The sequence below is a fragment of the Hyperolius riggenbachi genome, chromosome 11 (assembly GCF_040937935.1).
Source record: "Hyperolius riggenbachi isolate aHypRig1 chromosome 11, aHypRig1.pri, whole genome shotgun sequence".
NCBI classification, from domain to species: Eukaryota; Metazoa; Chordata; class Amphibia; order Anura; family Hyperoliidae; genus Hyperolius; species Hyperolius riggenbachi.
In genome coordinates, this window is record NC_090656.1 from 156,772,614 (window position 1) to 156,785,355 (window position 12,742).

General features: G+C 45.6%; 1 protein-coding gene across 10 annotated transcripts in view; it reads left to right on the forward strand.

Annotated features, from left to right (window-relative positions):
• The window catches only part of CCDC88B (coiled-coil domain containing 88B), a 948,743-nt gene that overhangs the window by 239,557 nt on the left and 696,444 nt on the right, over positions 1–12,742 (forward strand). For all 10 annotated transcript variants that reach the window (XR_011024965.1, XM_068261744.1, XM_068261745.1 and 7 more), the window contains one exon: positions 6,486–6,544. Coding sequence is in view for 9 of the 10 variants with exons in the window: in XM_068261744.1 (XP_068117845.1) it covers positions 6,486–6,544 (59 nt within the window). In the remaining variant the exon portion in view is untranslated. The remainder of the gene's footprint in view (positions 1–6,485; positions 6,545–12,742) is intronic.

Genomic DNA, 12,742 nt, shown 5'->3' on the forward strand with positions numbered 1-12,742 from the left:
GTATCCTATTTTTCTTTCAGACATTTCTCTCCATCTTGTCTTCTGTTCATGAATCTGTCCCTGTCTCTCCCACATAGTTTCTATTGTTCTCTCTCTCTGACACATGACATATTCTGCAGCACATTACAGAGTACATAGTCATGTCACTGACTGTCCTCAGAGGAGCTCACACTCTAATCCCACCATAGTCATAGTCTAATGTCCTACCATATTATTATTATATATTTATATAGCACTGCCATCTTCTGCAGCACTTTACAGAGTACATAGTCATGTCACTGACTGTCCTCAGAGGAGTTCACACTCTAATCCTACCATAGTCATAGTCTAATGTCCTACCATATTATTATTATGTATTTATATAGCACTGACATCTTCTGCAGCACATTACAAAGTACATAGTCATGTCACTGACTGTCCTCAGAGGAGCTCACACTCTAATCCTACCATAGTCATAGTCTAATGTCCTAGCATATTATTATTATGTATTTATATAGCACTGACACCTTCTGCAGCACTTTACAGAGTACATAGTCATGTCACTGACTGTCCTCAGAGGAGCTCACAATCTAATCCTACCATAGTCATAGTCTAATGTCCTACCATATTATTATGTATTTATATAGCACTGACACCTTCTGCAGCACTTTACTGAGTACATAGTCCTATCACTGACTGTTCTGAGAGGAGCTCACACTCTAATCCCTACCATAGTCCTCGTTTTGTTTTCACTATAGACGTGATTTGAGGCAAACCAACTAACTTACTAGTGGAAAGGTGGCCACACACCATACAATTTTAAAAAATATCTGTTCAAGAATAGTGTGATGATTTGCTCAGCTGCCTGTGCAGGCAGCCAGCCTTTTGACCATTGTGTAGGTTTGCATGCTGCAGGACTCTGGAAAGAACAGCTTCTGTCAGTTTTGCAGCTTGTGCTTGCAGAGGAATTTGCATACGTTGTCATGCAAATTGCCTGGCCACATTCATTGGAGGCGTGTACTATAAGTACTATGTCTTTCCCACAATGCTTCGCTGTTCATAAGGATTTCGTCCTATGTAACACTCCTGGTGGGGTGTCAGCCTTGCTCTTTGTTTGAACATCAGCTTAGAGTAATTCCTAAATCTGCGCTAGGCAGATTTCCCTAGTGCTGTTAGGATTGTATTATCTGTATTGCCTGTTCTGTCTTGTCTTGCCTGTTTGCCATTGTCCTGTCCCTATGGTGGTTGACAGGAAATGGTTCTGATCTCTGTTCTTGGAGTATAGCTGGTGCAGCGGTTGCTACCAGCTATCTCTTCTGTTCTGTCTCCTGGGATCGCGCTAGCTACTTTTTGCTAGCGCTGGGGATCCTTCTGTTCTGCAACTCTGTCTCCTGGGATCGCACTAGCTACTTTTTGCTAGCGCTGGGGATCCTTCTGTTCTGTCTCCTGGGATCGCGCTAGCTACTTTTCGCTAGCGCTGGGGATCCTTCTGTTCTGTCTTCTGGGATCGCGCTGGCCACTTTTCGCTGGCGCTGGGGATCCTTCTGTTCTGCTACTCTGTACTTGGATCGTGCTAGCCACTTTTCGCTAGTGCTGTGGATCCTATCTCTCGCTTGTCCCCGTTTTCGTGTGTCTGTCTGCTACGCTTGCTGGAGGCTCGGTGAGGTAACCGTTAAGCAAGCGCTCGCGTCCTCTGTTTCATGTTTGTCTGTTAATGGTTAGTTAGGCGTGCTTGTCTCTATTGTGCTTATCACGTGGAGACCGCGCATAACTGCGTGCACTGTTGCGAATGAGTGCGGTGTTCGCGGTTAGCTAGCATTTGTTATTTTCCGTATCTTCTCATTGTATTATTTGCTGTGCCTTTGCTAACCTCGTATTCTGTTCTGATCTGCCTTGTGTCTTGTCTGGCGATCGCACCTCTCGCGATCGCGTTCCTATTTCATATCTGCTGTTGTGTGTGTGCGGTTGCGGGGTGGCGACTGGATTGGCACACACACATACAACCTGTCCTTTTGCTCATTCTCATTCGCAATCGCCTCTCTTGCGATTGCGTTCTGTACAATTCCTGTCTGGCATTTGTGCAGGTACAGAGGATTGGTTCCTCTGCACTCCCCAGCGCCATCTGCCGACAGGAATTTTCCCTCTACGGGTGCGTAGCACCTTTTGCTGGGTTCCTGCAAATTATACGCTTGTGGAGGATTTCCGCCTTGTCAGCGCACGCGTTGTGCGCTGATCACGGGGAAAGTTCCACAATCGTTACAAATAGCAATCAATTTATCTGACTGATTGTAACAATTCAAAAATCTGACCAATGTAACACACACCTATGTTCAATTTTTCCCCAATCATGAATAACATAATTGAAAACTCAGAAATTGGAACTGTACATCAAGTAATTGACAATCCATCACACACCATACAATTCTTCAAAAAGTTGGTCTGAAATTTCCAACATGTCCAATCGCAAAAAATTGAAAACAATTGGAACTTCAATCGGATTTAATGATCAAAAGCAAAGAAAAGTTCTAAATTTTTTGGGACAACTGATCGAAATTATCAAATTGTTAAAAAATTGGATCTTTTAATTGTATGGTGTGTGGCCACCTGAAGAACGACCAATGCTTTTGATCACTGCTAATAGCAACTTTTTTTACCCCAAGCCTGGGTTGCTGAGGGCAGGGGGGTTCTCTACGTAATTGCATGTAATGCTGCTTTACACTATATATGTTGGCTCACAAAGAAGATATGGCTTTGGGCTGGGACTGCTGTAAAAGGGCCTCTAGGTTGTGTTTTCCCCCCAGGCCAAAAGGTCCCAGTCCTCCCCTGGGTGCAACAGTAATGATAGAGATACTCGCTTTGCCAGAGGATCTGGGAGATAGGAATATCTCTATATAACACAGGAATGCAAACTCCAGTAAGCTGGAGATACAGACAGTAGTGAGATAGTTCACCCGAGGAGCGGGTAGAATTATGTTTAAACAAGCATACTGATCACCCAAAGAGCGGGTGATTCAGACTGTATAGTAGCCACTATCCACTATCCACTAGCCACTATCACCTGAAGGGCAGGTAGAAAGGATAGTACTGTAGTGACTATTCACCTGAGGAGCAGGTGAAAAAGACTGTACTGCAGCAACTAACCACCTGAGGAGCAGGTGATTCAGACTGTACTGCAGCTACTGACCACCTGAGGAGCAGGTGATTCAGATAGTACTGCAGCTAGTATTCACCTGTGAAGCAGGTGATGCTAGCAGAGGATCCCTCACCAGTGACTAGGCACACTGGTGAGGACAGGAGAGTCAGACAAGCAGATTTGGCAACGAGCGGACAGATACGGTACTGAGACAGAAAGCTAGATCAGAGTAGTGTTTCAGGCAGAGTCGGCAACTATATCAGATAGGCAAAGGTACAGGATCAGTAAACAGAAGAGTAGTCAAGCTAGCAGAAGGTCACAACAAATAATACAATTCAATTATTACTTTAAGCTATCAACAGAATCTGGCTAAGTGTGGATCCCCAGCTCCTGCTGGTTCTGGCACACTTTGGGATCTGACTAGGTCTGAGTGCTAACACGTAGCATTTGCAACAGCAGACGCGGAACAACTGAATGACCTGTCCTATATATACTGCAAGCGCTCCACAGCGCCGCCCCAGTCACTCAGCCAATCCGGAGCATAGCTGGAGTCAGCTGATCGCCTGATCAGCTGACTCCCCTTCTAGTTGCATAAAGGTCCTGTCGCCTGGTGCGCGTGCGCGTAGCCCTTAGTCTATGAGCAATAGAAGGACCAGGCAAAGCACCAGCGTGTAACCGCGCGGCGGAGACCGCCAGCTGCGATGCGGAGATAGCCGCCATGCCGCTTGCTGTTGCGGCCGTATCTCCGCTATCCATTACAACACTAATGTCTTAATAAATGTGACATTCTGACCTTCTGTACATGAGACTGGCCGTAGCTCAAAATATGATAAACATCGGTGTTTGAAATTACGAAAATCACAGCGATGCCCCGAAAATTTCTCGGGAGGGGACATCCTAGGTTCGATCACAGGAGGAGATAACACTGGTGCAATAGGGTCCTTTAACCGGTTAACAGTCTGCACTAGTTGGTCAATCTGGGTGTGCTGCAAATTCACCGTTTTGATGAGATCATTAACGGTGTTAGTCAGCAGATCTATCCGATCGTACAGTGTCTCCATGTGAATATATCTGGTCTGCTGTTCTGTAAAGGTTGGGTGTTATAACTTAGACGTCTGATTATTAGGTGATCTGCAGTATCACCAATAATCAGACACTATACCTGATTATGTGGTGATCTGCAGAATCACCAATAGTGTGGTATAACTTCCAAGCATGTGATCCCCAGTTAGTCATCTCCAGAAGATCCCCTACTATGAACTGGGGAATGTGATTTCCTCTGAGGTTCTTATTTCCTGCTCGTAGAGCGTTGGCAGGCGTGCCCAGTCTTTCCTATGGCTCTTTGAGGCTTTGGTTTGAGGCGAGAGTTAAGCTTGGGAACCACAGATTCACCATCCCAATTAGCAATTGCCACTACAGGTAGACCCAGGTCTTCACAAAAGTCATGCAGCTCAACAGCATTACAAAGTGTGAACATCCGGCCCACCAGATGACACAGTCAAAGCAAAAGGAAAGCACCATGAAACCTTTCTGTCAAACCTGATGTCTTGCAGCAACTGACTTCCGTTTTGTCAGTGTTATGGCAGATACTGTAGGTTCTGATATAAGTGTACTGGATGATCAATAAAAAAAAGCTCCTCTTGTCCCATGGTGGCTAGCATAATGTTCTCTATAAGCTAAAAGGATGCCAGACAGCATATAATATCCCTTAACTGTTCAGATTTAGAGGCTTGCAGTCTCAAAGCTCTATTAGAGCCCCGCACAAATTCAGCCTCCCCCTCAGACAGACGTTCCATGAGGTCAATGAAGATAGCTGACAGGGCTTTCAGAATTTGGTCTTTAGAAACTGTTTCCAGGATGCCCCTCACCCGAATGTTACACATCCGTCCCCTATAATGGAGGTCTTTGAGCTGGCGCATGTGTTCAGCTAATGTTTCGCTGTGTGTCAGTCATCCAATGGATCATTGAAAGTCCTGCTTATTGCCTGCTGCCTCCAGGGTATGTAATTGCATGCCCATGCTGCTGCATTGCTCCGAAGTTGGACCTCTGCTATTGCCGAATGGAGGGAGCTCAGAGCTCTTAATATCCTCTGGCATTACCCGGATATCAGCAAGGGTAGGGGCTGTTAGTTGTTTATCACCAACTTCCGTGCCCCCCAGTGGCGAGGACTCCAGGGTTGATTGTGTAGACTGTGTCACTTTTGGCGGTGCCACTTTGGAAGCCTGTGGCGTGCTTTACTGGGACCGGAATATCTCTGAAACCATTCTGCCAAACTGAGTTTGTGTCAGCTTAGAGTCTGCTACAGTACTCTGTGAGCTGTGGGTATTCCTCAATATAAAGATATGGGTGGATTATAGCTGGGAAAATCGCTGCTTCTAATGGATGGCGTTCAAGTGATCATGTTCCATCAGCACCCATCTAAATTATTTTCAATTAGGGTTATGATTGTAAAATTATTACTACTATTCTATTATCAGTCACCAGTACCTTTGTGCAGACTCTGCTCCACTCACCACTCTTCCATTTAGGGGATTTACCAGGTGTCTGAGGCCACAGCACCGGACAGTCCCATGGGGCCTGAGGCAGTTGCCTTGTGGGTAATCTGCCCTTCACAAGCGTATGGCCAATGCGTATTACCAGACTAATCTAAAGGTTTGTACCAGTCATATGTATCCTTAAGATGCACTGTCGGAGTTGATCAAACATATGGTAATATATTTTAGTACTCTTATTTCTTGGGGTAAGTAAATGTTTGTAGAAGTATGAGGTATTTAACATCTTTTAACAAAATACTGTTTTCTTGTATTGGGTTCTTGCTCTTCTTTTTAATTTACAGCACAGAGTCATTCACTTTCTATGTTATTTTTGTCACTCAGTCTTACTTCCCATTGACAATGGTCCTTTTGGCATAGGGCAAAGTGAACAAGTTCAGTCTCCACTTCATTGTAACGTTGTTTCTATGTCCGGGAGTGGATGCGTTGCACCATATGGGAAACTGCCCATCTGGAAACCCATAGCCGGTCAGGACTCTGTATCAGTTTTTTTTATTTACCAAGTGGAAGTGGATTCTATTTTTAACAATAGGATCTGCTTCCTGAGTTCCTCTGAGTTGCAAAAGAATGTACCCAATGGGTATGTTTTGCAGCAAGTGGTAACCGAGCCTACACCTGCATTTACGTACAGTATGCAGCACCAGTGGGGTGTTACAAATACATAATTTAGGCACTTTGAAGAACACCTGTTCTGGCAAACTAGTTACATTTGCCAGGGGTATGATAGGAAATATTATGCTTTGACATCAGATCAATATGTCTTATGTTATCTGTGTGTATTGTATCATTTACTCCACAACCATTTTCTCTTTTTCTCCTAGTTATTTCCTTTCAAGAAATGGAAAAGCTGATTTCACTGATGCTTGGAGCTGCTGTTCAAGTAAAGAAGCCATATTTTTTTAATCATTTTATAAACAGTATACAGAATGAGGAAAAAAATGGGTCACCACTATTGTAATAGAAGTAATTTTATCTGCCAAATACCATCTCTTGATGAAGAATTATGATGACATTTATAAAAACACCTGTAGACAGTGGCATAACTTTAGCCTCTGCAACCCCCACAATAGCAGACAGGGCCGGATTTGTACTTTTTATCGCTCAAGGCCCATTTTCTTCAACTGCCCCCCCCCCTTTCCTTTCGCTTCAGGGCATAGGTTCTCTGAGGGGCATTCATATTGTACGTTCGCTAGTGAGTTGGGCGCAAGGCAAGCCGAATGACGGCTCTCCCTGCTGCAGCTAAACTTCTTGAGCGTTAAATACTATTCCCCCTCAGAGGGAGATGTAATTTGGGGCCTGCAATCACCAGAGCCCCAAATTACTCTTGCGTTGAAAGCGCATCAAAGCGCTCAAAGTAACCTGCTTCGTCTGAGGAGGGGTGCACTTCTCTTCCCATCCCAAGGGCTATTTTGCCTCACGGGAAGGGTTTTTAAACCCTCTAACTTCGCTCACCACCGTAGTGGGTAAAATGAATTGCAGCAAAATATGAGGAAAGGTACAATAATATTTATTGAGCTACAATCCTGTTATAATAATTATCTAGACTTGCAGAATCATAGTTTAAGGGTTAGTAATTATTAGTAAGCATGCATAAACATTTCTTTACCAAGTGTTGTAGCAATATCACCCAAGGAAGAGGGGACTCCATCAATCCTCCGTAGGGGAAAACACCTGGCGACATAATCCATCACGTCTGTTGGTCTCAGCAAATCCAAGCGTTTTCCCAACCCAATTATACTCCCTAAACCATAACACACACAACCACATATACGGTTGCTGTCGTAGGCATGTGATCACAGTACAAATCTATGATATCCGCTTTTGCGCAATACAACACAGCCGAGAGTGGACACCCCGTGCTCACTGACTGGGAAAACAATGACTTACTCAGTATGCGTGCGTATCTTATGCACCATTATCCCACGTTTACCCACTCACACTGGCTGTAGCAGGATTCAGGACATCTGGAATTGAACTCAGATAATACCCAGGTACTGAACTCCAGTAACCAGAAGCAAAGACATATGAGAGTGAACACTAAACATACATACATACATACATACATACGACATTCATGTCACTTGTGTATCTCAAAGGCCCCCTCCAGTGCTGCCCTGTAGCTGCAGCTCAGATAGGACTACTGCAACTCAGAGTAGCGCAGCAGAGCATGGTAGTTTTAAGGGAACCTGTAAGGTAAAAATCGGCCTGGGGTACTTACCTCAGGAGGGGAAGCCTGACCTGCTCTGCAGCATGGATCCAGCACTGGCTCCCCGGCAAAATTGACACCCTAATATTTACACTGAGAGCCTCGCGCAGGCGCAGTATCCGCTTCTTGCTCGGGCGGAAATAGCTGTGCCCGATAGGGTTGATTCTACTGCACAGACACAAGCTGCCTGCGTAGTAGAGCGGACCAGATCAGGCTTGGCTATTTCCGCCAAAGCCCAACCGGAAAGCAGCTACTGCACCTGCAAGTGCATTGTTCAGGGCAAGTCATGGGTGAAAGCTGCAGTGCGCCAGTGCAGACTTTCCAGGGGGCCAGGCCAGCGCTGGATTGGGGTGCTAAGGAAGCAAAGGGAAGCCTCATTAGGATCCAGAGGCTTCCCACTGCTGAGGTAAGTATCTCCCAGGGGCACTTTTTTTTTACTACAGATACTCTTCAAATACTGTGGTTGGACAAGTTCACATACCTCTCCTCTGCTCTTCTCTGCAGCGGGAGCTATGCTGCAGCATACTTCTATACAGCACCTGACATGTCACAGAAGAACACCTGGGAGCCATACAGAAGTATGCAGCATAAGGCCTGGTTTACACTGGCACTAAAAAACAGACTGTTAGCAGATGGTGGTGGAAATGATCCTAACGCATGGTAACCGATCTAATGTTAACCTATGGATCCGTTCCCATTGCTCTGTTAGAAGAGATCTGTTCTGCCAAAATCGAAAACGGGTCTGCAATGATTTTACCAGATCGATGGATGTCATAGTGACCGCACACTAATGGCATGGATACAAAACTGACATCCTAAAAACGTATCCATTTTAGTTGAATATGGTTTTACGCAGATCAGTTTTTTATCTCGAGTGTGAACCGAGACTTAAAGGGATACTGTAGGGGGTCGGGGGAAAATGAGTTGAACTTACTCGGGGCTTCTAATGGTCCACCGCAGACATTCTGTGTTGGCGCAGCCACTCACCGATGCTCCGGCCCCGCCTCCAGTTCACTTCTGGAATTTCTGACTTTAAACTCAGAAAACCACTGCGCCTGCGTTGCCATGTCCTCACTCCCGCTGATGTCACCAGGAGTGTACTGAGCAGACACAGACCATACTGGGCCTGCGCTGTGCGCTCTTGGTGACATCAGCGGGATCGAGGACACGGCAACGGAGGCGCAGTGGTTTTCTGACTTTAAAGTCAGAAATTCCAGAAGTGAACTGGAGGCGGGGCCGGAGCATCAGTGAGTGGCTGCGCCAACACAGGATGTCTGCGGGGGACCATTAGAAGCCCCGGGTAAGTTCAACTCATTTTCCCCCGACCCCCTACAGTATCCCTTTAAAGTACCTAGCTACAATGAAAAAAGAGGAAAGTTTAGACCAGGGGTGCCCACACTTTTTTGGCTCGTGAGCTTCTTTACAACCTGCAGAGTCCACAGGATCTACCTGCCCTGCCCCCCCCCCCCCCAGTATACATAAGGATTCATCTCCTCACCTTCCCCCCAAGCCTAGTGAATAGCAGCAGCAGAAGCCTTCCCCCCTACATGGCATGAACATTCTTCAACAAGCCTTCTAACCTACATATCCCTAGTTCAATCCTCCCCCCTTCATACATAGCAAATAGCTTCATAATCCTCCTGAAGCTATTTGCCCACATTGCCCACATTGCTCTCACTTGCCTGGCAGCCTGGAGGGGAGAAGACGCTGTGCACGCAGGAAGCCTGGAGGGGAGGAGAAGCTGTGTGAGTCACACAGCCTGGAGTGGAGGAGACCTGTCTCCTCATTAAAGATGGCCCGAACGGTTCACCTGTCGAAACGCGAACACATAGCGAGTTCAACCCGCCCCCTATACTACATCATTGGGCTAAACTTTGACCCTCTACAATGTGTCTACAATGAGTCTACATCACAGTCAACAGACACATGGTCCCTCCTGGACCCCCACCCCCCCCTTATAAAAGGCACCAGCATCGGCCATTTTCTCATTCTGTCTGTTGCCTGCTTTAGTGAGAGAAGGGAGAGGTTGCTGCAGAGATAGGGAAATCGTTAGCTAGGTCTTGTTAGCTTGCTCCGTGCTGATATTTGTTGCTGCAAAAGAGCAAAAAATAATGTTCTTGTGATGTGTTTTTATTTTTGTGCGTGTGTGCCACTTACACTGCATAATTGCTATACTATATTTGCTATACTGTGCCAGGTCCAGCACAGTCAGTGTATACCTTTCACTGCATCCGTGTGACTGCACATTGTATTATACCGGCAGTAAGTGTATACCTTTCACTGCATCTGTGTGACTGCATATTGTATTATACCAGCAGTCAGTACCTTTCCTTGTATCTGTGTGACTGCACATTGTATTATACCAGCAGTCAGTGTATACCTTTCACTGCATCTGTGTGACTGCACATTGTATTATACCAGCAGTCAGTACCTTTCACTGCATCTGTGGGACTGCACATTGTATTATACCAGCAGTCAGTACATTTCACTGCATCTGTGTGACTGCACATTGTATTATACCAGCAGTAAGTGTATACCTTTCACTGCATCTGTGTAACTGCACATTGTATTATACCAGCAGTCAGTGTATACCTTTCACTGTGTAAGGATTCCTCCTGTGGCGTGTTCTGTCTATTGCAGTATAGCCGCAAACGGACAGTTCTGGCTTGTCAGTCTGCATTCGGTTGTGCATTCGTAGTGAGTCACATTGTCATTTGCAATTGCTCTGCAGTTCTGGGCAGCTCAGAATGCTGTCATCATTCCACCAATGGCTTACTACAGCTGAACTGCAGCCAGATAGCCCTGGATTTCCTGCATGCATGTTGTTGCATAGGACTGCATGCATTGGTACAGATAGTCTTTCAGCTAGCAAATGGTAACCAAGCCAGCTCAGGATTGAATGATTACCATTCAGCTATGTGGAGATTTGCATGCTTGCATCCATTGGCTGATGCCAGCATAAAAATCTGCCTCCCCTTTTAGACCTCGCCCGTCATAGTTTCAGCTCTGTCTAAGCTGTTACTGGGTCCTTTTGATACTGTGAATAATATTCCTTGTCTTGTTACTTTCTAGTTCAGTTATCTTGTGGAGCTACGATTATATATTTCCCACGGGGACATATATACATACTCCTTCTAGTGCAGAGAATTTGTATTGTTTATATTGCCTAGTGTAATAAACAATGGTGAGGCAGCTGCAGTGAACAGCGCTACCACCGCAGCTACCTCTGCCTCCCTGCCTAGCAATGTCCCTGCATCTCGGGCATCTAGCACGCCGAGGACAGGTCTCTCTGCCGCACATAGGGTCGCATTAGCGCGTGCGCGCGCTCACAGGCAGGACCTTTATGCGGGGAGGAGGCGCGTTAGCTGACCGGCCGGTCGGCTGACGTCAGAGGGCACGCTAACGATTGGCTAACTTGTGTGGGCGTGCTTCAGGGTCTCCTCCGCTTCTTAAGCTTGGCAGAGTCACTCGCAACTTGTCTGCTGTTGCAAATACTTCGTGTTAGCGCTCAGACCTTTGATAGCTATAATTATAAAGCATTTGAAGACTGTATATTATCTGTGTATGACTCTGGCTCGTTCTGACTACTCTTTCGCTTTACGCTTTTGTACCTTTGCCCATGTGATCTTGTTGCCGACTCTGCCTGTTTATCTTCTTGCCTCTGCCTTCTAATTTTGTACCTTATCTGCCTGTCTGTTGCCAACTCGATTAGTCTGACCACTCTACTCTCACCAGTGAGCCCTTGTCACTGGTGAGGAGCCGCTGTACTGTTAGTACACACCAGCTCCTCTGGTGAGGTATCTTTAAACCTATCAGCACATACTGTTGCACCAAGCACTTACCTCTGTATTTAGCTATCACATCATTTGCCTTGCTATACTTGCATTATTGGTGATTCTGCAGATCACCACATAATCAGGAATAGTGTCTGGATTATTGGTGATACTCCAGATCACCTAATAATCAGACATCTGATATTTGCTGACACCAATCGTTACACCTAGTTAGTTCGCTGTATTGCTCCAGTTCAGATCTAGCTAGTGTCCTTGCTTATGTTATATATTGGTTCATCGCCAATATATACATATTCTAGTCAGCATTTGTTATTTTCCTTGTATTCGTGTTACGGTGATATATCAGTGCCGCTTAACGTGATCACCCGTGCTTAGCTAGCCTAGTCCTGTCCTTGCGAGGTAGCCATTGCTGCGCTTGCTATTGGTTTACCTCACTCTTGTCTTTGTGAATGCTTACTTTCACTGAGGCAGTGACTAGATTAGCAAGCATTCATTCTGTCAGCCTCTGTCCTCCTAGTCCTGTCCTTGCGAGGTAGCCATTGCTGCGGTTGTTATTGGCTACCTCACTCCAGTCTGTCTTGTATCTGTCTGAATGTTTGCTATCGCAAGAGCAGCACAACATCGCACTGCGCTGCTATTGCGTCTTATCAGAAGCCCAGAGATGCAATTGCTCTGGGCAGCCTGTGTAGCCTCTTCCAATATCCAACTCTTAGCCTTGTTGTGCTGGGTGGTCAGAAAGTATGACCCCCCAGCATTACATTATGATGGGACATACACAAAATCACATGGCGGAGGCCTCTGACACCGTGTGTTATGGTTCTTTGTCTTTTAAAATATTTGAAAAGCTTGACCCTGAAACTGCAGACAAATTTTTACATGAATGTGTTAGATTTTTGTCAAACCCAGAGTTCCAAGCTACACCTGTCTCTAATTGGTCTGGTCAGTTTGTTTACATTCTGTTCAAAGGTAAACTTTTTGGTTGGGCAATTGATGTTTTGAATCACTCTAATTTGAGAGAAAAGCTTCTAGAATGCATAGCTTTTGTGATCCATAACTGGTTAAGAATATCCCCATTACC